This window comes from Saccopteryx leptura, chromosome 2 (assembly GCF_036850995.1).
Source record: "Saccopteryx leptura isolate mSacLep1 chromosome 2, mSacLep1_pri_phased_curated, whole genome shotgun sequence".
Classification (NCBI taxonomy): Eukaryota; Metazoa; Chordata; class Mammalia; order Chiroptera; family Emballonuridae; genus Saccopteryx; species Saccopteryx leptura.
In genome coordinates this window covers 285846633-285873717 of record NC_089504.1, presented here as the reverse complement: position 1 = coordinate 285873717, position 27085 = coordinate 285846633, and the positions used below count along the sequence as shown (strand labels likewise).

General features: G+C 41.2%; 1 protein-coding gene across 1 annotated transcript; it reads right to left on the bottom strand.

Annotated features, from left to right (window-relative positions):
* CCT3 (chaperonin containing TCP1 subunit 3) lies at positions 1 to 26984 on the bottom strand. Its single transcript, XM_066362189.1, has 14 exons — positions 26829 to 26984; positions 21436 to 21497; positions 20599 to 20649; positions 20450 to 20512; positions 18602 to 18698; positions 14241 to 14358; positions 9236 to 9422; positions 8124 to 8273; positions 5392 to 5524; positions 5128 to 5209; positions 3536 to 3716; positions 1752 to 1997; positions 1351 to 1482; positions 1 to 339 (listed from the first exon to the last, which is right to left on the bottom strand). The coding sequence occupies exons 1-14, from the start codon at positions 26857 to 26859 to the stop codon at positions 235 to 237; spliced, it is 1638 nt and encodes a 545-aa protein (XP_066218286.1). The 5' UTR covers positions 26860 to 26984; the 3' UTR covers positions 1 to 234.
* Positions 26985 to 27085: the final 101 nt, after the last annotated feature.

Genomic DNA, 27085 nt, shown 5'->3' with positions numbered 1-27085 from the left:
AACTGTCTCAAATGACTTAGATTTAATCATCGGAAGCAAACTAAATGGAAAGCTTACAATAGAGAAGAATTACATGTCAGTGCCTTTTGCAAACTGAACTGGGACAGAAAGGAACTGGGGCTGCCCCTCAACCTGATCCCTTCCAAACAAAGATATCCACAGTGTCCCTGGCAGTCAGGCTCAGGGAAGAGAGAGAGTGATGACTCTGCGTGTTGAGGTCACCTTGCCCACCACTCACTCCTGGCCAGCATCAGGGGCCCCGCCTTGCCGGCCCTGGTCATCGCCCTTCTTTTTGTGGCCTGAGACGATGTCATCAATCCGCAGCAGCAGAACTGCAGTCTAGAAGAAAACCACAGCCCCAAAGAGGTAAGCAGAGAAGGGAAGGACATTTGTTTTATTTTAGATATTAACAACTAACTCCTTCTACATAATTACCATTTTATCTGAAAGCTACCTTTTCAGAGTCTTGAATGTAAAATGTAGTTTTCCCTAATCAAGGAATGCAGCTTGTGCTTTTTATTTTTCATTTATATTTAAATTAAAAAAAAACCTATGGATTTTAGATAGAGACAAAAAGACAGGAACATCAATCTGTTCCTGAATGTCCCCTGACCAGGGATCAAACAGGCAACCTTTTTTTTTCTTTTTAAAATGTTTATTTTATTGATTTTAGAGAGAGAGGAATGGAAAGAGAGACAAAGACAGGAAATTTGATCTGTTCCTGTATGTACCCTAACCAGGGACTGAATCAGCAACCTCTGTCCTTAGGAAGACGCGCTAACCAACTGAGCTATCCGGCCAGGGTGACCTTCCTCTGTTTTTTTGGGGGTATTTTTCTGACGTGAGAAGCAGGCAGAGACAGACTCTTGCACGCGCCTGACTGGGATCCACCCGGCATGCCCACCAGGGGGCGATACTCTGCCCATCGAGGCTGTTGCTCTTTTGTAAATGTTGCCATTCTAGCACCTGAGACAGAGGCCACAGAGCCATCCTCAGCACCCAGGCCGACTTTGCTCCAGTAGAGCCTTGGCTACAGGAGGGGAAGAGAGAGAGAGAGAGAATGGAGAGGGAAAAGTGTGGAGAAGCAGATGGGCGCTTCTGTGTGCCCTGGCCGGAAATCGAACCTGGGACTCCTGCACGCCAGGCCGACGCTCTACCACTGAGCCAATTGGCCAGGGCCGACCTTGCTTTTTATATAAGCTAAAAGTAAGTAGAGAAATGGAATTCCCTCAGAGATCTTTGGATTAATACTCTGCCTTCTATACCCCCTCCCTTCAAGATGGGACCAAAAGCATGGGTTTCTGGTTATCTGGGAGTAAACAGCTTAGCATATGCCTTAGGATGCCTCACCTCCACTGCTGTCTTGTATGTCTGCAGTTTCACAGCCAATGGCTCCCAGACACCCAGTTCTTTCATGTCTACCAAAGTACCTGTCTCACCATTTACACCCCAGGTCTCACAGTTCTCCTGGGTATGCTTGGCCTGTAGTTGAAACAAGCATAAACAGTTAAAGGGGGAAATACTGGGAACAAATAATCTGGCAGGGAACATCAGTTAAAAAACTAAACCAAAAACAATGGACTGTTAAAAAGAGTAAGAGGAAATGGCAACGACAGCAAATAAAAATTAGGGGAAATATTAAGAAAACAAGCTCTAATAAAGGAGAACCTCGACAGATGTCAGCCATCTTCGTAAGCAAAACAGTTCCCCTACCCCACCAAGAGAATACTGTACCATAGAAAGGAACTCACCCGAAGGGAGGTAAGTAGACGAATGGTGCTGGCCCCACAGTTCTGGATAAGGGTACGAGGGATAACCTCCAGGGCCTGGGCGACAGCCCTGTATGGCCATTGCTCCACACCAGTCATGGCCTTGGATTTTTCTGTCAAGGCATGGGCCACAGCCATCTCACAAGCCCCGCCTCCAGGCACCAGCTGAGCGTCCAGGAGAACGTTGCGGCACACTTGCATGGCATCCTGGAGATTGCGTTCCACTTCCTTGGGAAAGCAAGCAGATAGTATGAAGCAAGTGTGATGACTCAGGGACAAATCAGAGGTATCAAAGGACTTCCTGACTGCCAAGTTCAGTAAATCACCAAGGAGAGTAACTAAGAAATAAGAAAGGTCCTTGGACTACCTACTGGGCAAGGCAGATGCTATTTACCATGGACAAACTACAACTGCAAAAGGGTGGGGGGAGACAGGGACAGAAGGTGTCATAGTGAAGTTAAACTCTTTACTAGCTTTGTGCCTTTGGGTAAGTTACTTAATGTCATGGAGGAATAAAAGTAGTATTTATAATTTTTTTTAGTGAGACAGGGAGGGACAGCATCAATTCTTTGTTGTGGCACTCTATTTGTTCACTGATTGCTTTCTCATATGTGCCTTGACTGGGGGGCTACAGCAGACAGAGTAACCCCTTGCTCAAGCCAGCGACCCCGCACTTAAGCTGGCAACCTCGTAGTTTTGAACCTGGGTTCTCAGTGTTCCAGGCTGACACTCTATCCCAGGGGTCGGGAACCTTTTTGGCTGAGAGAGCCATGAACGCCCACATATTTTAAAATGTAATTCCGTGAGAGCCATTCAACGACCCGTGTACATTACACATTATCCAATAAAAATTTGGTGTTGTCCCGGAGGACAGCTGTGATTGGCTCCAGCCACCTGCAACCATGAACATGAGTGATAGGAAATGAATGGATTGTAATAAATGAGAATGTTTATATTTTTTGCGTTATTATTTTTTTTTATTAAAGATTTGTCTGTGAGCCAGATGCAGCCATCAAAAGAGCCACATCTGGCTCGTGAGCCATAGGTTCCCGACCCCTGCTCTATCCACTGCGCACTACCTGGTCAGGTAATATTTATCATTTTTTTTTTTTTTTTTTTATTATTTAGTTTTTACATTTTATTTATTCATTTTTTTAGAGAGAGGAGACACACAGAGAGAAAGAGACAGAGAGAGGAAAGAGATAGAAAGAACAGAGGAAGGAGCAGGAACCATCAACTCCCATATGTGCCTTGACCAGGCAAGCCTGGGGTTTTGAATATTTATCATTTTTTTAAAATTATTTTTTAATTTATTCATTTTAGAGAGGAGGGAGGGAGGGGGAGAGAGAGAGAGAGAGAGAGAGAGAAAGGGGGGAGGAGCAGGAAGCATCAACTCCCATATATGTCTTGACCAGACAAGTGCACGGTTTTGAACCGGCAACCTCAGTGTTCCCAGGTCGACGCTTTATCCACTGCGCCACCACAGGTCAGGCATATTTATCATTTTAACTTAAAAAATAAGAAAGCAATGGTTGCCAGAGGCTGGGGAATGATGAGTCACTGTTCAATACTGTCTCAGTTCTGCAGAGAGTTCTGTTGTACAAGAATGTAAACATGCTTAAAAAGCAAGCAGGAGAGACAGATATAAGTGGCTACAGATCAAAATAGCTACATGTAGACAACAGGGTGATTTTTAAGCCCTCTGGAAAAGTCAAGAAATGAAATGACCTGAAGTTCAGTCAGATATACTTCCAAGGCTGACTCACCGAGAGAATTTCTTTGCTGGCTCCCCGGAGGAGAATGGTACAGGCCTTGGGGTCTTTACACTCAGTAATAAATGTAAAGTACTCATCTCCAATTTTCTTGATTTCCAACAGGCCTGCTCCTGTCCCAACATCATCTTCTCTCAGTTCCTCTGGTCGGCTGACTATCCGGGCTCCACAGGCTCTATTAATTAGAAGATGGGGGAAAAAAAATCAGATGATTTCAGATACTTTTACTCATCTATTAGTCCTTGGGATCCATGGCTGGGGATAAGGATAAAAGTGGATTGCTAGAAACATTGTTGCCTAACTCAAGAGGTTTTGGCTGCCTGCTGAAATAGATTTTCAAACATGTATAAGTAAAATCTGCTTAAACTAATATGGCTTTATAAATAAAAGTGTGCATACCTAAGGCAACTACATACTATAACCAGGTATAATTTAATTAATTTTGTGACTACTAAAATTTGGACAAATGAGTCCTTACACATATCTAACATGTACATACTAGTGGTCATTTCTAGACAGAATTCATTCTGTTCTACTAAGATTTCAAGGCCAATAATAGGACTCTACTAAAGGTATTGCAAAGGCAAGCAAGGAGGAAGGTCAATAACTATATATGTCTGACCCAATTTTAATAAATATGGAACTAATTTATTATTTATCACTCTTTCTCCTCACTTAATGGGCATGGAGGGTCGACTAATGTACATGCACATATGCCCAGAGCCATTTCAAAGCAAGCAGAAGTATAAAACTTGATTTGGATCTATGATATATTCTGTGATACTGTGATTTTTATAAATTAGCATTAAAAATAATTGGTTTCTAAGCACAGACATCAGTGCAGAAGTAGTGAATGTAATTTAAAGAAGCATTAATAGCAGCTTAGGAGCCAGTTAAGGAAACAGATGGTTCTGCTATATTCTGAATGACTTAAAAACAGGCTACTCTGTAATGGACTCCTACACCAAAGTAGTGATCACAGATATCTAAGTATAAACTTTTTTTTTTTTTTTAATTTATTTTTACAGTGACAGAGAGAGAGAGTCAGAGAGAGGAATAGACAGGGACAGACAGGAATGGAGAGAGATGAGAAGCATCAATCAATAGTTTTTCGTTGTGACACCTTAGTTGTTCACTGATTGCTTTCTCATATGTGCCTTGACCGCGGGCCTTCAGCAGACTGAGTAACCCCTTGCTTGAGCCAATGACCTTGGGTCCAAGCTGGTGAGCTTTTGCTCAAACCAGATGAACCCGCGCTCAAGCTGGTGACCTTGGGGTCTCGAACCTGGGTCCTCCACATCCCAGTCTGACACTCTATTCACTGCGCCACCTCCTGGTCAGACTAAGTATAAACTTCTTACTACTGGTTAGGAGCAGTACAGAAGAGACTCATGCAGTAGACAAGTTGTTGGACTAGATAAAGCACTTCTGAAGACAGCAGACATCTCCAACTTGTAACCAGTTTCACTGACTATATCCTATATTATTATTTTTTTTACTATATCCTATATTAATTAGACTTTTCCAATTAATGATGACAACAACACAGGGAAAGGAAGAATCTTATTTTTACCTGGCCTACTCACCTAGCAATGCGATTATTGTCTGTCTTCCGGACTCTGCGGATGGCTGTGATATTGGCTCGCATGAGGTAGTGCTGAGCTAAATCTGCAGACCCAAGAATAGAGGTGTCAAGCTTGAAACCAGAATTGGGTTCTAAACTAGTTTTATCCTCAATATACCCTAACCATCACATGTTTATTATGTTCAGTCTATATCGACATGGGTAGGAAAAATCACCCATCCTCTTCTACCTCAAGACCAGGCTAAATAAATGAGTAGAGCCCTACCAGAGATGCCCTTTTCAGTGATGACCACATCGGGCTTCAGATGGATGATATCCTCACAGATCTGCTGGATGTATTCCTCTTCCATTTGGAGGATTCGGGTGAAGTCTTCTTCTCGTGTGATCTCAATGTCAGTCTGTGTGAAGAAGAAAAGTCACTCCAATTTAAAAATCTTGGACAAATGAGTTCTTACACATATTTTACATGTATATACCACATCATGGTCATTTCTAGATAGAATTCATTCTATCCTACCTAGTTAGATTTCAAGGCCAATAACTGGACTCTACTAAAGATGATGCAAAGGCAAGCAAGGAGAAGGTAAATAAGTACATAAATATATGTCTGACCTAATTTAATAAATGTAGGACTGATTTTCATATTTGTCACTCTTTCCCCCCCACTTATGGGCATGCAGGGTCAACTAAATACATGCAAATATACCCAGAGCCATTTCAGAGCAAGCAGAAGTAGAAATAAAAAAAAAAAAATTTAATGAGAGGAGGGGAGCACCCGCATGAGCCCCGACCAAGATCGACCCGGCAAGCCCACTAGGGGATGATGCCCTGCCCATCTGGGATCCTTGCTGCGTTGCAACCAGAGTCATTTTTTAGTGCCTGAGGCGGAGCCTATAGAGTCATCTCAGCACCTGGGGCAAACTCACTCCAATTGAGCCATGGCTGCAGGAGGAGAGAAGCAAGTAAGAGAGAAAGAGAAGCAAGACGGGGAAGGGTAGAGAGCAGATGGGCGCTTCTCCTGTGTGCCCTGACTGGGAATCAAAGCCAGGACGGCCAACGCTGGGCCACCGCTCTATCACTGAGCAACTGAACAGGGAAGAAATAAAAAAAAATTTTTTTTTAAATTCACTATTTTATTTTATTTTTTTAATTTTTTTATTTATTCATTTTAGAGAGGAGAGGGAGAGACAGAGAGAGAGAAGGAGGGGAGGAGCTGGAAGCATCAACTCCCATATGTGCCTTGACCAGGCAAGCCCAGGGTTTCGAACCGGCGACCTCAGCATTTCCAGGTCGACGCTTTATCCACTGCGCCACCACAGGTCAGGCCGAAATAAAAATTTGATTTGGGTCTATGATGTATTTTGATGCTGGGGTAGACTAATCTTTTTTATTATAAAATAGCATTAAAATTGTTATCTGAGTCAACATCAGTGCAAAAGTAGTGCAATAAAAAGTTGCATTAATAGTAGCTGAGGAGCAAATCAGGGTCATTCCAGCTACTATGCTCCTTCTACCCAGTCTTCTCATGTATCCCAGAAAGCACGAGTCAGAGTAATGTTAAAGCCATGACCTCACACCTCTATAAGCAGTTTAGCTCTAGTGATCATTTAGTTCAACTCCTTCATTATAAAGCAACTGCAATTCAAAGTTATAATTAGGAGAGAGTGTGGCCTAATCTCTAACCAATCAATTTAATGTTATCTCTATCCGTCAGTGTGCATAGTAATGCTAGGTCTGAACTCTTCCCACCAATAAATTGATTCTTATTTTCAATCCTTGTTTAATAAGTTCTAATTACTTTGTTTTATACAAGGGTAAAGGAGCCTTGTGAGACACCTGCTCTCTGGAAATTCTTCTTTAGCACTTCAAAGCTAAATTAAATTAATTCCTATTCTATGTTCTACTGGCATGGTAGTGTGGATTTGAGGCCAAACAGAGCAGGGTTCAAACCTTGATTTGGCCAGTATCACCTGTATTCCTTAACTAATTAATCAACTTCTCTAAGCTTTAGATTCCTCATCTGTAAAATGAAAGTCAATACCAACCATTTTAAAGTGTTGAAAGAATCAGAAATTACATTGCCTGGTCAAGGCACATACAACAAGCAATCAATGAACAACTAAAGTGATGCAACTACGAGTTGATACTTCTTGTTCCTCCCCTCCATCCCAACTGTTTCCTCTCTCTGTAAAATCAATAAATAAAATCTTAAAAAAAATAAAATAAATAAATTACATATAAAGGTTGGTGAATAACACCTAACAGACATGGAATAAACATATCCATACCTTTTATTTTCCATATACATAGGTTCTTTTTTTTTTAAAGATTTTATTTATTTATTTACTTAGAGACAAAGAGGGGTAAGATAGGGACAGACAAGAATGCAGAGAGATGAGAAGCATCAATCATCAGTTTCTTGTTGTGGCACCTTAGTTATTCATTGATTGCTTTCTCATATGTGCCTTGACCGTGGCTTCAGCAGACCAAGTAACCTGTTGCTCAAGCCAGCGACCTCAGGGTCTCAAACCTGGGTCTTCTGCATCCCAGTTCGACACTCTATCCACTGCGCCACCGCCTGGTCAGTACATAGGTTCTTACATCTTTAAAAAACAGAAGCAGCCTGACCAGGCGGTGGCGCAGTGGATAGAGCGTCAGACTGGGATGCGGAAGGACCCAGGTTTGAGACCCTGAGGTCACCAGCTTGAGCGCAGGCTCATCTGGCTTGAGCGCGGGCTCATCTGGCTTGAGCAAAGAGCTCACCAGTTTGGACCCAAGGTCGCTGGCTCCAGCAGGGGGTTACTCGGTCTGCTGAAGACCCACGGTCAAGGCACATTTGAGAAAGCAATCAATGAACAACTAAGAAGTCACAACGCGCAACGAGAAACTGATGATTGATGCTTCTCATCTCTCTCCGTTCCTGTCTGTCTGTCCCTGTCTATCTCTGCCTCTGTAAAAAAAAACAAAAAACAAAAAAAAAACAAGCAGAAACCTTACCTGGCTTTCTCCTTTCTTGTATTCCAGAGAAGAATCCAGCAGCACAATGCGAGGGTTCTTAATATAGCGCCGCATTCGTGGATGGGTCACATCTTTGTTAATCATGACTCCACGTAAGACACAGGAATCTTCAATGATACCCCCAGGTACCTGAGCAAAAGATACATTTTAATCCACGACCAGGAGGAGAGAATTTCTTAACTCTGTTCCCATATGTTTATCTTTCCCAAAGGACCATCATTTTAGGTTTCTAAAGTATCTTTGTTCCATTAACCTCAAGAGCAAAATTCTGTTGCAATTACATTTTCCCCCCTCTAGGAAGCACATCAACCTTGGACCCTGACACCTAACATTAAGATCATCTGGGACTCACAGAAACTGAGCCACTGACAAAGATTTAATAAAGGGGCTCAGATCTCTTCTACTTCCCGAAAGATAGCTCCACAAAATTTTTGGATTGTAGCTCCATCTACTGGCCACAAGATATTAATGCTACATTCTAATCTTAAATAAGTAGGAAGATAGAATTTTTTTTTTTGTATTTTTCCGAAGTTAGAAGCGAGGAGGCAGTCAAACAGACTCCTGCTGGCTTGCCCACCAGGGGCCGTTGCTCCACTGCAATCAGAACCATCCTCCTTGCTCCAATGGAGTGTTGGCTGCGGGAGGGAAAGAGAGAAATAGAGAAGGAGAGAGGGAAGGGTGGAGAAGCAGATGGGCGCTTCTCCTGTGTGCCCTGGCTGGAAATCGAACCCGGGACTTCCACACGCTGGGCTGCTGCTCTACCGCTAAGCCAACCAGGCAGGGCCAGGAGATAGAATTTAACAGTATTATTTATATCCCAACCAAGTGGCTGATGTGTACACAAATACACAAACACGGAGAGAGCATGTAGCCCTTATAAATCTTGTGTCGGAATAGCAGTGAAGGTAATAGAATTATTTCATGGATACCTCCTTTTCCAAGTTTTTGTTTTCCAGGCAGCAAATATTCTTCTTCTGAGTTCTAACTATAAATATAGCTTGCTCTGGATTTAAACTATTTCCTCTACAATTGAGAGGACTCATTCTAGGAAACAATTTGTCTCAAAGTACTGGTTGGAAGAGTTTATTTACCTTTTCCACTTTTGCATATTTCTTGATGTCAATCTCCTTCCGACCATTCTCCTCAAACTGTACAGTTTTGACAGCATCCAGGGCAATGTTACAAGCCAAAGAGGACCACCGACTGATTGCTTTGGTAGTAATGGAGCTGTTGATAATGTTCAGCATTGTATCTCGGTTACTGGTGTCAACAGGGATACTGAAAAAGAGAAAAATAATATGCTCAACAGGAGTCTTGGACATTTAAGGAAGTCCCTCATCTATATCGCAATGACTATAATAATGGGCCAGCAGGTAAAATTAGGGGAATCTGTTCTTTATAGGAAAGTAAAAGTGAAATCAAGTCTTTTGCCTCTTTAGCAAAATTACAACTAACCCGCCTGACTGGATAGAGCAACAACCTGGGATGCTGATGACCCAGGCTCAAAACCCCAAGGTCACCTACTTGAGCATGAAAACAAACATTATCTCATGGTTGCTGGCTTGAGCAAGGGGTCACTGGCTCAGCTGGAGCCTCCGGGTCAAGGTACGTATGAAAAGCAATCAATAAACACCAAAGTGCCACAACTACGAGTTGATGCTTCTCACCTCTCTCCCTTCCAATCTGTCTATCTCTTGCTAAAAATGATTACAACTAACTCATCCCAGCAAAGTCCCTGAGTAATCTGTTCCTATGTCTGGTAACTGGTACTTCTTATTTCTCTCCATTCCAGTCTTCCCCTCATCCCCACCCAAAAGAGCAAGCAGTACAATACAAAGCTCACCAAATTACTAGGTACTTATGTACCAAATGACCCAGCCATATCAAAGAATAGAATGTTCTGGTTTCACTTTATTCATCATCATCATTATTATTATTATTATTATTTTACAGAGACAGAGAGAGAGTCAGAGAGAGAGAGAGAGAGATAGGGACAGATGGACAGGAACGGAGAGAGATGAGAAGCATCAGTGATCAGTTTTTCATTGCGACACCTTAGTTGTTCATTGATTGCTTTCTCATATGTGCCTTGAATGTGGGCCTTCAGCAGACCGAGTAACTCCTTGCTCGAGCCAGCGACCTTGGGTCCAAGCTGGTGAGCTTTTGCTCAAACCAGATGAGCCCGTGCTCAAGCTGGTGACCTTGAGGTCTCAAACCTGGGTCCTCTGCATCCCAGTCTGATGCTCTATCCACTGCGCCACTGCCTGGTCAGGCTATTCATTATTCTTAAAAGGTTTTTAAAATTGATTTTAGAGAAGAGCAGAGAGACAGAAAAGGGGGAAGGAGCAGAAATTGTCCATTCATAGCAGTTACTTCTATCATGTGTCTTGACAGGGCAAGCCGAGTTTTGTGTTTGTTTTTTGAGAGGAGGGAAGATAGACAGACTTCCACCTCCTACATGTGCCTCAACCAGGATCTACCCAGCAATCCCCATCCAGGCCCAATGCTCAGACCAACCAAGCTATCCTCAGCACCTGGGCTGATGCTCAAACCAATACAGCTAGGTTTTCTGTCTCTCTGCTCTTCTCTAAAATCAATTTTAAAAACCTTTTAAGAATAATGAATAGCCTGACCAGGCAGTGGCGCAGTGGATAGAGCATCAGACTGGGATGCGGAGGACCCAGGTTTGAGACCTCAAGGTCACCAGCTTGAGCACGGGCTCATCTGGTTTGAGCAAAAGCTCACCAGCTTGGACCCAAGGTCGCTGGCTCGAGCAAGGAGTTACTCGGTCTGCTGAAGGCCCACATTCAAGGCACATATGAGAAAGCAATCAATGAACAACTAAGGTGTCGCAATGAAAAACTGATCACTGATGCTTCTCATCTCTCTCCGTTCCTGTCCATCTGTCCCTATCTCTCTCTCTCTCTCTCTGACTCTCTCTCTGTCTCTGTAAAATAATAATAATAATAATAATGATGATGATGAATAAAGTGAAACCAGAACATTCTATTCTTTGATATGGCTGGGTCATTTGGTACATAAGTACCTAGTAATTTGGTGAGCTTTGTATTGTACTGCTTGCTCTTTTGGGTGGGGATGAGGGGAAGACTGGAATGGAGAGAAATAAGAAGTACCAGTTACCAGACATAGGAACAGATTACTCAGGGACTTTGCTGGGATGAGTTAGTTGTAATCATTTTTAGCAAGAGATAGACAGATTGGAAGGGAGAGAGGTGAGAAGCATCAACTCGTAGTTGTGGCACTTTGGTGTTTATTGATTGCTTTTCATACGTACCTGGCTGTGAGAGGGGAAGAGAGAAAAAGAAGAGGGAGAGAAAGAGGAAGAGAAGCAGATGGCTGCTTCTCATGTGTGCCCTGATTGTGGATGAAACCAGGGATGTCTGCAAGCTAGGCTGACACTCCATCCACTGAGCCAACTGGCCAGGGCCAAAATGGGGGTTTTGAACTGGTTATTTCAGCATTCTAAGTCGAGGCCCTATCCACTGCACCACCACAGGTCAGGAAAGTTTTACTTTTAAAACAACAAAAAAAATTTTTTTTTTAACAGAGAGAGAGTCAGAGAGAGGGATAGACAGGGACAGACAGACAGGAACGGAGAGAGATGATGAGAAGCATCAATTATTAGTTTTTCGTTGTGACACCTTAGCTGTTCATTGATTGCTTTCTCATATGTGCCTTGACTGTGGGGCTACAGCAGACCGAGTAACCCCTTGCTCAAGCCAGCGACCTTGGTGATTTTTGCTCAAACCAGATGAGCCTGTGCTCAAGCTGGCAACCTCAGGATCTCGAACCTGGGTCCTCCGCATCCCAGTCAACGCTCTATCCATTGCTCCACTGCCTGGTCAGGTAAAACAAATTTTTTTATCAAAAAAATTTTGCATTCTGCCTGTTAGGATTTAACTAACATTCCCTGAAGTTAAAAGTCATGCATTTCTATATTCATTACCGTTTGCCCTTAGCAAACAGAGACTAATAATAAGTTCTTCAATTACTGAGATTCAAATAGCATTTTCAGTCCCAGTTGTTATTTTTTTTAACTTTTACTTATTTTATTTATTTTTATGACAAAGACAGAGTGAGGGACAGATAAGGAAAGACAGATAGTAAGGAGAGAGATGAGAAGCATCAATTCTTCATTGTGGCACCTTAGTTGTTCAATGATTACTTTCTCATATGCGCCTTGACCAGGGGGCTAGCAGAGGGAGTGACCCCTTGCTCAAGCCAGTGACTATGGGGTTTTGAACCTGGGTCTTCTGCATCCAAGTCCAATGCTCTATCCACTGTGCCATTGCCTGGTCAGGCTTAACTTTTATTTATTGATTTTAGTGAGAGAAGGAGAGGAAAGGAGAAAGAGAAAGCGAGTGAGCAAGAGTGACAGGAACATCGATCTGTTCCTGTATATGCCCTGACTATGGATCAAACCAGCCACCTCTGTGCTTTGGGATGATGTTCTAACCAACTGAGCTATCTAGCCAGGGCAAGTAGCCTACAGTTTTTCATTAAAATAAAAAAGACTGGGACTGGCCTGATCTGTGGCGGTGCAGTGGATAAAGCATCAACCTGGAACACTGAGGTCGCTGGTTTGAAACCCTGGGCTTGCCTGGTCAAGGCATATGTGAGTCTTGATGCTTCCTGCTCTCCCCCCTCTTCTCTCTTTCCTAAAATGAATTAAAAAAAAAAAAAAAAAAGACTGGGACTGAGCCCTGGCTGGACAGCTCAGTTGGTTAGAAAATCGTCCCAAAGTGCAGAAGTTGCTGGATTGGTCCCTGGTCAGAGCACATACAGGAACAGATGTTCCTGTCTCTCTCTAAAACAATCAATAAAATAGACAAAAAAACCCCAAACCTGCCCTGGCTAGTTGGCTCAGCGATAGAGCGACTAGAGCGTCGGCCCAGTGTGTAGAAGTCCTGGGTTCAATTCCAGGTCAGGGAACACAGGAGAAGCGACCGTCTGCTTCTCCACTCCTCCCCCTCCCCTTTTCTCTCTGACTCTCACACTTTCTTGCAGCCATGGCTTAAATGGTTTGAGCAGGTTGGCCCCGGGCACTGAGAATGGCTCCATGGCCTCACTTCAGGTGCTGGAGTGGCTTGTTTGCCGGGCAACACAACAGCAGTTCCAAATGGGCAGAGCATTGCCCTGTACAGGGCTTGCCAGGTAGATCCCGGTTAGGGTGCTTGCAGAAGACTGTCTCTCTGTCTCCCTGCCTCTCACTTAATTAAAAAACAACAACAACAGACCTGTTGGCCACCATCTTTCACAGAGCTTTATTAGGGTACTGTACTGGCTGAATTAGTTATAAATGTACATATGGTAGGATAGTTTAAATCCTGAATAATTACATTTATTATTTTTTTTAATTTAATTTTTTTTTACAGAGACACGAGTCAGAGAGACGGATAGACAGGGACAGACAGGAACGGAGAGATAAGAAGCATTAATCATTAGTTTTTCGGTGCGCATTGCGACACCTTAGTTGTTCATTGATTGCTTTCTCATATGTGCCTTGACTGCGGGTCTTCAGCAAGCCGGGTAACCCCTTGCTCAAGCCAGTGACCTTGGGCTCAAGCTGGTGAGCTCTTTGCTCAAACCAGATGAGCCCGCACTCAAGCTGGCGACCTCGGGGTCTCAAACCTGGGTCTTCCGCATCCCAGTCCGACACTGCGCCACCGCCCGGTCAGGCATAATTACATTTATTTAACTCCTTAACTTTTCTCCACAAGAATCAAAGCTCTTAGAAGGTAGGTCTATTTTACTTACTACACATTTCCCATTGCAGTGCTTAACATGGAAACCAGAAGATAGCAAGTAATCAAAACGTTATAATTAAACCTAGCTGCTTTTATTTGTGTGCTTTGTATCCTTTACCATTTTCTAAAACTCTTTATTTCCCTTACCCTTTTCTTCCTTATGTGCTCTCCTTTCTTTCTCCTTCTCACAACATGATATAAACAAGAGTGTAAGCCACTGCGTGTGATATATTGGGACTCCCTGCACCTGCCTAAGAACAGGTCACTCTACCAGGCCTCCCGTATTCCCGTATTTGATACTACCCATTTTTGGCCCTCCCCTCCATACCTGATTTTCTTAAGGGTACTGATCATATCATCCAATGCCTTTCGGTAAGCACTGATCACCACCGTCGGGTGCATCTGCTGTTCTAGGAAGTGCTCAGCCACGGAGAGCATCTCCCCTGCTGAAAAAGAATACAAACACCATGTTTTAAAAACTGCCTGGATATAAATGCAACTTCATTAATGCTTCTAGAGATATCTTACCTTTCTTCCTAAAATAGGCTATTTGGCTATTACTATTATTCCAAATTTTACACTTTGTATAAGACAATTCATAAACTAACTTCATATATGTTTTAAAATCTTTTTTTTTAAAATTCATTTTAGAGAGGAGAGGGAGAGACAGAGAGAGAAAGGGGGGGAGGAGCTGGAAGCATCAACTCCCATATGTGCCTTGACCAGGCAAGCCCAGGGTTTCGAATCAGCAACCTCAGCATTTCCAGGTCGACGCTCTATCCACTGTGCCACCACAGATCAGGCCAACTTCATATATGTCTTAAGTGATCAAAGATTGACCCTAGAGTTTGTTACTTATTCTCTTCATCTAACTAAATAGTTGTTACACCAGTGTAACAAACAAAAGGAAAATATTTTTCCAAGACTCTAAAACAGAAAAAAAAGAACAGAAAATGGACTAATCTGAACACCTAGGATGCAAATAGCTGGTACTAAAAACAAAAACAAAACACAAAAACCTTACACCTGAAAAAATACCCACAGAAATACAGTGTGTATGTGAAATCATGGTGCACTTTTTATTTTATTTTTATTTATTATTATTATTTTTACAGAGAGAGAGTCAGAGAGAGGGATAGACAGGGACAGACAGGAACGGAGAGATGAGAAGCATCAATCATTAGTTTTTCGTTGCGCACTGCGACACCTTAGTTGTTCACTGATTGCTTTCGCATATGTGCCTCGACTGCGGGCCTTCAGCAGACCAAGTAACCCTTTGCTCTTTGCTCCAGCCAGCAACCTTGGGTCCAAGCTGGTGTGCTTTTGCTCAAACCAGATGAGCCTGCGCTCAAGCTGGTAATCTTGGGGTCTTGAACCTGGGTCCTTGGCATCCCAGTCTGATGCTCTATCCACTGCGCCACTGCCTGGTCAGGCATGGTGCACTTTTGACCGGTCACAGGAAAGCAACAAAAGATGATAGAAAAGTGAAATCTGCACCAAATAAAAGGTAAATCCTCCCAGTTTCTGTAGGATGATGTAGCAGCATGCACAGAGGGTGATGTAACACCATGTATAAAGCGGAGAAGCCCACGGCCATGCCAGTCGAGATGTGGACGGTACAGAGGAAAGTTCAATGTGTTCTGTGGCTTGCTAAATTCAAATCTGTGACCAAAGTGTAAGTGAATATCGGCGCGTTTAAAACGAAGCGCCATCGCATAGGAATAACATTACTCGGTGGGATAAGCAGTTGAAGGAAACCGGCAGTTTGGTGGAGAAACCCCGTTCCGGTAGGCCATCAGTCAGTGACGAGTCTGTAGAGGCTCTACGGGATAGCTACCTAAGGAGCCCTAAAAAATCTGTGTGTGAGCCCACATCAAACTGCACTGAATAGGTATGAAACTGGGAGAGTTTTCCTTTTATTTGGTGCAGATTTCACATTTCTGTTGTCTTTTGTTGCTTTCCTGTGACCGGTCAAAAGTGCACCATGAGTTTACGGACACACTGTATACAAATATTACGAGCTGCTTCTCCTATGTGCTTCGACCTGGCAAGCCTGGGGTTTTGAAACGACCTCAGCATTCCAGATCAGGCGCCACCACAGATCAGGCACAGGCACTAATTTTTAAAACTTATACCAAGTACATATCTATTCTCCTTGTTATGTGCTCAAAGGTTTGAATTCAACACTTGTTATCAATTCCTAACTGATCTCTGTGTGTGTGTGTATTTTTTTTTAGAGACAGAGAGAGGGACAGACAGACAGGAACGGAGAGAGATGAGACGCATCATTAGTATTTTGTTGCGACACCTTAGTTGTTCATTGATTGTTTTCTCATATGTGCCTTGACCGTGGGGCTACAGCAGACCGAGTAACCCCTTGCTCAATCCAGCAACCTTGGGTCTAAGCTGGTGAGCTTTGCTCAAACCAGATGAGTCAGTGCTCAAGCTGGCGACCTCGGGGTCTCAAACCTGGGTCCTCCGCATCCCAGTCTGATGCTCTATCCACTGCATCACAGCCTGTTCAGGCTATACGGCTTGTTAAAAACAACAGAGTGGTGGTTATAGGGGGGCGTAAAAAGAAAACCAGATAGAAGGTGACGGAAGACAATTTGACTTTGGGTGATGGGTATGCAACATAATCAAATGTCAAAATAACCTGGAAATGTTTTCTCTGAACATATGTACCCTGATTTATCAATGTCACCTATTAAAATTAATAAAAAATAATTAAAAGGGAAAACAAAAAACAAAAACAACAGTAACAGAAGAAAGATGTCTATATTGATGGCAAAACTGTTTTTCTTCTAAAAGTAACCTACATCTGAGATACCTAGATTCACTGATACTTAACCTTCCTATATCTCCAGGAGATTTAACTAAAATTATTAGCTAGAAAATTCTGCCTGATACCTGAAGCTCATCTTCTACCCAAAAAGGTGAGAAAGCATCTGAAGTCTTTCTTCCCTGTTTCATCCTCCAAGGTACAGAATTGGTGATGTGTAATTCTTTTTTTTAATTATTTTTATTTATTCATTTTAGAGAAGAGAGACAGAGAGAGAGAGGGAAGAGGGGAGGAGCAGGAAGCATCAACTCTCATATGTTCCTTGACTGGGCAAGCCCAGGGTTTTGAACCAGTGACCTCAGCATTCCAGGTTGAGGCTTGATCCACTGCGCCACCACAGGTCAAGCCGGTGATATGTAATTCTTAAAAGAAATAAATCTAAAGATGTGACTGGTTGGTGGTGACACAAGTCAATATCCCACCCAACCCACCATTCTCAAAATGCAGTACATGAAGATATTCTAGAATAATTTAAAATGTCATTTTTTTTTTTTTTTTAAATGTCATTTTTTAAAAAGTCCATATAATTTTGTTCTAAGGACTTTATTTTTCAGGCATGTGAGCCAACACTATTAACTGGCATCTCTAAAATATAGTTCTCATTTCCTAACAATGTGTCACTGCAATCATTTAAAAAAATAAATGTTTGTCATAAAAATCTTACCAATTTAAAATTTATACGACAAATAGAAGCAACATGCTTTATGATTCTATAAGTGGAAAGATTAATCATTAAAACTGAAAACAGGCCTGACCGGTGGTGGTGCAGTGGGTAAAGCATTGACCCGGAATGTTAAGGTCGCTGGTACAAAACCCCGGGCTTGCCTAGTCAAGGAACATAAGGGTGTTGGTGCTTTCTACTCCTCCCCCTTTCTCTCTCTCTGTCTGTCTCTGTCTCCTCTCTCTAAATTGAATAAATAAAATCTAAAAAAAAAAAAAGTTGATAAAAAAAATAAATAACTCTGAAATAAGACTCTCTTTTGAGTTACCCAATGAATACAGTCCCAGATCAGGTTGAACAAGACAACATTCTGCCTCGTTTTAGCTCTCACTGTAAATAAGTATCCCTTAATCGATATATTTAGTACCATGTTTTTTGTTGATTTCACTTTAAAATGGCCCCCAGACCCTGGACAAGTGGCTTAGTGATTAAAGTGCATCCCAGTGCACTGAGGTCACAGGTTCAATCCCTGGTCAGGGCACATATGAGAAGCAATCAATGAGTACACAACTACATGGAATAACAAGTTAATGCTTCTCTCCTTCTCAATCAGTGGAAAATTAAAAGAAAAAAAAAAAGCCCTTAAGTATAGCTCTAAAGTGCCGTCTAGTTTTTAAATACAAGAAGGCTGTAATGTGCCTTACAGAAAAAAATACATTAGCTTTGTTTAGGCATGAGTTATAGTCAATGGCCATAAGTTCAATGCTAATAATTCAATAATATTAGATAAAATGTCTTTAAAACAAAAAACACATAAAATAAAGTAAAATATATTTATCAGTTGATGCATGTGCACCAGAGGCTCACAGGAACTTAATCCCGTGTCTCTCCTAGGAGTGGTTTAAATTTATTAATTCAGTTTGTGGTGACTTTATAAGAACATAACTTACTATGACTAATGAGAACTATTTTATTCATCCAGATTTACATAGCTCATCTTGCACTATTGATGAATATTTTATACTCAAATGGAGAGAATACATAAGTAATTAGCAACAAGTTACTCAAGTATTTATAGTTAGTAGATTGGCAACAATTTCCTTCTTAAAATACTATGTTACTTCTGGCAAAAAACCCTTCTTGTTTCAATCCAATTTTCTTTACCAACCCTCCACTGTCTGCTTACCAAGAATAATTACTGATGTGGTACCATCTCCAACCTCTTCATCCTGTGTCCGACTAATTTCAATCATGGACTTGGCTGCTGGATGCTGAACTTGAATCTGAAAAAAAAAATGTAGACTGCCACTAGAATCAACAGTACTCAAACACCTTTTAATCCATTCTGCTTGGCCGAAACTCTTAAGCTTCTTGCTTCCATAATAACTCCTTTTTCCTGTTTTCCCACAGCTTGAAAGATTAAAAGTGGCCACCAAAAGGATTCCAACTAAACCACCTTTCCAAGTTCCTTTTCTTTTTGGGAAAAATGTATTATGCCATCTGAACTATTAAAGTTTTTTGAGAATAGAACAATATCTTTTAGCTTATTTTCTGGGAGCACAACTGTCCTGGTTGAATTATGTCTTCCAAAAGGATGTAAACAAATTAAGATGAGCTCATACGAATATTAATGTAGACTCTAAATCCAACCACTGGTGTCCTTATAATGAGACACAGGAGAATGCCATATGAAAACTGAAGAGGATATTGAATTTACAAGCCAAGCAATATCAAGGATGTAGTCAAGTCAACCATCAGAAGCTAGAAGAGCTTTGGGTGATGGGCACAATCAACAGTTCAAATGCTACAGTATAGAGATGTCCACCTAAAACCTATGTACTCTTTTTTTTTTTTTTTTTTTTTTTACAGAGTCAGAGAGAGGGATAGATAGGAACAGACAGGAACGGAGAGAGATGAGAAGCATCAATCATTAGTTTTTTGTTGCAACACCTTAGTTGTTCATTGATGCCTTCTCATATGTACCTTGACCTTCATATGTACCTCGGCCTTCAGCAGACCGAGTACCCCTTGCTCGAGCCAGCGACCTTGGGTCCAAGCTGGTAAGCTTTGCTCAAACCAGATGAGCCTATGCTCAAGCTGGTGATCTCAGGGTCTCGAACCTGGGTCCTCCGCATCCCAGTCCGATGCTCTATCCACTGCGCCACCACCTGGTCAGGCAACCTATGTACTCTTATTGATCAATGTCACCCCATTAAATTTCTAAGTTAAAAAAAGAGAGGCAAGGCTCTGGCCGGTTGGCTCAGTGGTAGAGCATTGGCCTGGCGTGCAGGAGTCCTGGGTTCGATTCCCGGCCAGGGCACACAGGAGAAGCGCCCATCTGCTTCTCCACCCCTCCCCCTCTCCTTCCTCTCTGTCTCTCTCTTCCCCTCCCGCAGCCAAGACTCCACTGGAGCAAAGTTTGCCCGGGCACTGAGGATGGCTCTGTGGCCTCTGCCTCAGACGCTAGAATGGCTCTGATTGTGGCAGAGCATCGCCCCCTGGTGGGCGTGCTGGGTGGATCCCGGTTGGGCGCATGCGGGAGTCTGACTGCCTCCCCGTTTCCAACTTCAGGGAAAAATAAAAAATAAAATAAAAAATAAATAGCCTGACCTGTGGTGGCGCAGTGGATAAATCGTCGACCTGGGATGCTGAGGTCGCCGGTTCTAAACCCTACGCTTGCCTGGTCAAGGCACATATGGGAGTTGATGCTTCCTGCTCCTCCCCACTTTCTCTCTCTCTCTCCTCTCTAAAATGAATAAATAAATTAAAAAAATTAAAAATAAATAAATAAATAAATAAAAATTAAAAAAAAAAAAAAAAAGAGGCAAAAACAGATTCTTCCCAAGAGCCTTAAGAAGAAATGTGACATCCTGATTTCAGATTTCTAGCCTCCAGTCTATGAAAGAATTTCTGTTGTTTAAAGTCACATAGTTTGCAACAATTTGTTCCAACAGCCTAAGAAACTAATCATCATCTACATATATCTTTATGAATACTTTATAAAAATGTTAGAAAGCATAATGAAAAATCACACCTCTCGAAGAATGGCATTGCCATCATTAGTCATCACAACACCTCCCATTGGGTCCAAAAGCATCTAGGACAAAAGAAAAAGTTATGTATTTCAATGTTCCAGGTAACAAAAAGAAAAAATCAGAAAGTTTTAATAAGGAATAAGCCTACCTTCATCATGGACTTGGGTCCCAAACATGTTCGGATGATATCTGCAATAGTCTATTGGGAATTAAAAAAAAAAGGCAGCAGGTAAGCACAAATCCGAGGAAAATGTGTAGAAAAAGGGATATCAGTAACCCACAAGTGCCAGTGTTTTAACAATGTCATCTCTAAAGCAGAGTTGGCAGGCTTTTTTTTTTAATTGCCCCGACCAGGGATCAAACTGGCAACCTCTGACCAGGGCAGCAGCCTCTTTAGATATAGCATGCTGTGTGGTTACATTCTGTTTTTTGTTCTCCCCTTTGGGAATGAATGCTTTCAGGGTGGATGTAGAAAGAAATGCCTTTTCACAAGAAAAATGGGGACATGCCTTCCAGAACTTCAGGTTCCTAATAGTTCAGATAAATAGAAATCCATGTCTTAGTACTTCTTTCCATGACAGTGGCTTCCACACCACACTAAATCAGATGTAGCACTATTTCATTCAAAAGATATTGAATACCTATCCAGAATCTACAGTGGCACTAGGACTACAAAAGAAATTTAATAAATAAAAGGGGGGAGGATTAACATAGTCCTTCCTTTGAAGTAACTCAGTCTAAAATGGGAGACAAACACAAATAGAATATAAAGCAATAAACAGCAACAGAATTATGCATAAGTTAATGTGAGAAAGCTATTAGGCCTAATTCAGAGAGGGAGGGCTTCCTTTTCCCTACCATCGTCAATAAAATGTCCTGAAAGGGAAGTCAACTTTCCCTCTGCCTAACTGCATATACAGATAGCTAATACGGAAGGCAGATAGAGGAAAATCTACTACTTTAAATAACTTCAAAGATATGCTACCTTGGCGGCATTGATGTTTCCAGATTGAACTTTTCTTCCAGATTCACGCTTTGTGTTCTGGCCTAAAATAGGTAAAAACAAAAGACAACTCAGGACTGTCCTATTGTATATAAGCTATTTATTCTTCAACCTTTGAAAATAAACACACACAGGTCTCATGGGTGTATACATTGATGAAATGTATACATTGATACATTGATAATGTGTATACATTATCAAAAGTGGACACTTTAAATAGGTACAGCTTGTTTTGTCAATTATACCTCAAAAAACATAAAATTATGTACTTAAAGCTACTTATTTTCTTCAACCCCTGGTATACTAAGAAACAATCCATAATGCTTCAACTTTGGAATCCTGGTCATCATGTTCCCTTTAACCTAATACTCATGGATTTATAGCAAGGAATCATACCTGATATTCATGAATGCAGCTTAGCAAGAAAGTGAAATCCCTGAGATTATATGACAAAACGGGAGATACTGCATTTTGTCTGGGAAAAGGATCTACAGCTCTCATTGGATTCTTAAAGGGCTGGTGACTATAAAAAAGCACCAATCACTGCTTTATGTAAAAAGAGCATTTTGGAGTTCCTATTTTCCTACTTGGATAAGGAGAACCAAACTCCTTTTTTTTTTAAAAGCATTTTAATTTTATTTATTTATTTATTTAGTGTCAGAGAGAGTCAGAGAGAGGGACAGACAGGAACGGAGAGAGATGAGAAGCATAATTCTTCATTGCAGCACCTTAGTTGTTCATTGATTGCTTCCCATATGTGCCTTGACCGGGGGGCTACAGCAGACTGAATGACCCTTTGCTCAAGCCAGTGACCTTGGGCTCAAGCTGGTGAGCCTTGCTCAAACCAGATGAGCCCACGCTCAAGCTGGCGACCTCGGGGTCTCAAACTTGGGTCCCCCACATCCCAGTCCAACGCTCTATCCCGGTGTTTCCCAACGTGCGCCCACGCCCCACAGGGGGGCAATTCGAAAATGGACTCAACACGACTTTAACTCTTTCGCCCCGGGCCATTTAAATGCAATGCTAGATATCAGTGCCAAATTTAACAAAAAATGCAATTTTTTTTTTTTAAAGGGTACGTTTTTATTTATTTATTTATTTTTTAATTCATTTTAGAAAGGAGAGAGAGAGAAGGGGGGAGGAGCAGGAAGCATGAACTCCCGTATGTGCCTTGACCAGGCAAGCCCAGGGTTTCGAACTGGCGACCTCAGCATTTCCAGGTCGATGCTGCAATTCTTAAATAATTGCGGTAAATAATTATTAAGTATACTTTCGTTTGACGAGACCAAAATATCAACTGGGTGATTGGCGTCGTCAAGTAAACTTCGTCCTGGGTTCACCGCGGAGCGTGCCGTCTGCCGTGGGGAACCCCGGACATTTTAAAAACTCGCTAAACAATGCAGTTATTCTCACCTAACTGGCCCATCGCAACTTCTGTAGTGTTTCACATCATTCAGTTGGTGTTAATTTGAAATAAGTGTCAGTCAAAACTGTTGTAAAAGCTCGTTGATTTAATAAATATACATATATATATTGTATAGATATAATTGGTAAGTATTTGATTTTATTTTTATCAATATTAAACTCTTTATTAAGTACTTCTTGCATTGGGGCTAGAAAGCACTAATATTTTATAAATATTATTGGGGCTATAATAGTGCATGCACGACAATTTTAATTTTAGATGCATAACTTTCCAGAAAATTTTGTCAAGTGGAAAAAAATATAGATACCTTTTGATTTGCGGTGGTAGTGTAGTAAATGTGTTATATACATTTAAATAAATACGAATTTTTAGTATACGTTTACTCTATGTCACATTGAATATATTTTAACACATATTTTAATATTAGTTTTTAATTGATCTTATTTTTATTTCTTATAGCCCATAGTAAAATGAGTGGTGCAAGCAAGAAAAAAACTCTTCAATATTCGGAGGAATATTTAAAATTTGGGTTCATACCCGCTGTTCACAATGAGTGGATTCCTTTTTGTCTTTTATGCCAGCAATGCTTGACCAACGAATCAATGAAACGAGGTTGTCTTGAGGCGCATTTGAAGGCGAAACATAGTGCTCATATTAATTCAGATTTGAGTTACTTTAAAACTTTAAAGAAAAATTTTGAAAAAAGAACATTAAAGTCTCTATTTACTGCCCATACTTCAACTAATAATCGTGTTCTTGAGGCTAGTTATCAAATTTCTTTATTCATCGCTAAAACTGGAGAAAATCACACTATAGGAGAGAATTTAATAAAACCGTCAATATCAGCATTTCTTAAAACGGTTCTTGAAAAAGATGACAAAGATGTAAAAGCTATGCCACTCAGTGACAATACTGTTAGCAGAAGAATAGACGAAATGAGTGAGGATATTGAAAAACAACTTGTTGAAAAGCTGAAATCAAGAAAATTCTCCTTGCAAATGGATGAATCAACTTTGAGAGACAGTGAGGCAGTATTGATAACTTACGTAAGATATATTGATAAAGGACATTTTGCTGAAGAAATGTTGTTCTGTAAAAGATTAGAAAGCACCACTACCTCCAAAGATATATATAATAAGCTAAAAAACTACTTAGATGTCAATGATATGCCAATGAAAAATATAACATCTTGTGCTGCAGATGATGCTCCCAATATGTTGGGCAAGAAAAATGGCTGCTTAAAATTGATGAAAGATATGAATCCAGAAATGATTCTTGTGCATTGTGTTATTCATAGGGAAAACTTGGTAGCTAAAAACATCTCGCCTGTTCTGAATGAAGTATTACATACAGTAATAAAGTGTGTTAATGCTATTAAAGCTAGTGCCAAATGTGAGCGTCTTTTCAAGCTATTTTGTGAAGAACAAAATGAAGACCATGTGAGACTTTTACTTCATACTGAAGTAAGATGGCTATCTAAAGGAAACTGTTTGAAAAGATTTATGGAACTGTTTGATACTCTTAGTGATTTTTTAAGCGACAAACCTGAAATGAAGTATCTGTTAACAATAGATGATAAAGCATTTGTGAGTTATTTAGCCGATATCTTTGAAAAACTAAATATATTAAATAAGCAACTTCAAGGAACAAATAAAACTCTTGTCGATGCAAAGATATTTGGTTTCATTACCAATATTGAGTTATGTCAGAAACATATTAACAACAAAAACTTTAAACAGTTTCATTGGCTCCAAAATGTGAAGTAACTGATACCGCTTTACTTGTTATTGTCAATCATTTGAATATTCTATCGGCTGATTTAAAAGAAAGATTTTCTGATTTAAAACAAATTGATTTCCCAACATGGATGATGCAGCCAATGTTAGTGGATTTGTCTGATATATCAAATATGCAGTATCAAGAACTTGCAGAATTGCAAAATGATGAGTCAGTTAAAGCTTTATTTAATATCAAAGGAGCGATGGCATGGCTTTGTGAAGAAACAGAAATCAAATACCCAAATTCAACCAAATGTGCAAGAAAACTATTGCTACCGTTTCCATCTTCATTTTTAGCTGAATGTGGATTTAGTGCTGTAAATGATTTACTGGTAAAAAAAAGAAATCGGCTGGGTATAACACAACGTGGAGACTTGAGACTAAAGCTAACCAAATTGGAACCTAATATAAAATCTCTGTGCAGCAAGCATCAAGCGCAAGGATCACACTAAATTAAAATAATAAATTAATATAGAAAAATCTGTATTAAAATTATTTGGAATTTAAATTTCTGTTTTTCATTATATGTTTTGAAATTTTGCTTACTGTGTTTTGTTAACAATTTCATAGTGATTTCTTCCTAGAACCTATCATTTATGTTTATTAAGTGAACAAATCAATTTTTTAATGTTAAAAATTATGTATGTTACATGGGGGGGGGGCATAAAAATTTTAGAAAGGTTAAGGTGGGGCATGGCACAAAAAAGGTTGGGAAACACTGCTCTATCCACTGTGCCACCGCCCGGTCAGGTAAACCAAACTCTTCATAATCATTGACAGTGCCCCCCACTGTATACTGTGGAATAGGAACATACTCTTCAGAAGTGTCCCAGTTTGCAAGATACAGTCACTCCTTGCTTGGGTATAATAATGTATCAGTAAGGGCTGTGTACATATTTTTACAGGACACCCAATCAGTTACAGCCACTAATGCCAGGGATTAATGCAGACCTCAAAAAGCCTTCACAATGCACCACTTACCCCTGGGCCCTCTCAATGGAGACAAATCAGTGGTTATAACCAAACCAACATATATTCATTCCCCTCCTCTCTTCAAATTATACATTCCCTACAATCTAAACCTGTAAAAATTTAAATCCAATACCATCTAAACATTCCAATTCTCAGGATCTAGTTATTTCAGGCAGTGGCAAGTAGAAACATGCATGACCCTTTCTGATGGATTCATCAGAAAGAATAGGTTTTATTCTAGGTTAGCAATTCTTTTTCTGAAAAGTTATCTTTCAGGTATAAAGAAAGAGATAAAAATATCTGAGCAGCATTCAATATACAGAGAATGGCAAGCAAGGGAAACGGCTAGTTGGCCATCTTGGGTGGTCTTGCAAATGTCATATCCAAGTTACACACAGAATTGAAACACATCTATGGAAGACAATAAATCAGGTCCTTATTGGTCAGAAAGAAATTTAGGATGTTCCTGAAGGGTAAAGAGAACCAGTCAAAAAAATCTGGGCAAACTCAAGCTGGTCAGTGGGAATGATTACAGCGCAAATACCGAGGGAGTAACTGCCACCCACCGCAGACCAGCGAAGAAAGCAGTTACTTCAGGGGGTGGGGGTGCGGGTGGGGGTGGGGGTGGGGGTGGGGCTGCTTAGCGGAAATTCAAGAGGGCTATTACTGAAAACTAACCACTTGCCTGTTTGCTAGACAGACACCCTTTTAAGCAGTTTACCAACTTATTCATTTAATTCTCATGATTCTACGAGGAAATACTGTTAACCTCAATGATATCGATGGGAGAACTCAAGTCAAGCAATTTGGCCGAGGCCACACCGGCTATTAAGGGATGGACCAAGATTGTAAAGCGAGGGCAAACTGGAGAAACATTTACTCATTCACTTACACACTGAAAATCACGTTAGGAAGGGTACAGAGGGTGAAGAACGAAGGCCTAGTGGGAAGGAGCTTCCTGAGGCGAGTAGCCGTAAAGACAGGAGGCTCGGCAATGGGAAGGTCTATTTGCGTTTGCGAAAACGGGAAAAGGCGCTATGGGATGGCAGGAAGCTGGAGACAAGAGATCCCCAAATGAGAAAGAATGATTGTTAAGACTCATGGCCGGACCACAGAGGGACTGGGCTGTGGCAAATCTCAAAAGTGTGGACCGAGGGAGGAAAAAAGGGGGTCCATCCCGCGGTTTTCCCACAACTCACTGAGCACGAGGACGGGACGCTGGCCTATCATGGCGATGCGATGCAGAACCCGACACCCACAGCTGAGGGAAGAGAAAGAAGCTTCCGGAGGGAGAATCGGAGAAAAGCCCAGAAAACGTTGCTCCTCAGGGCTTACACCTAACCCCGCTACCCTCCGGTCGCCACCAATCACCGCACTCACCTCATTGACCGGCACGAAAATAGGCCAATTGACATTCTTAGCCCCGCCCCCTACGCAAGAACGGCAGGGCAAGCTA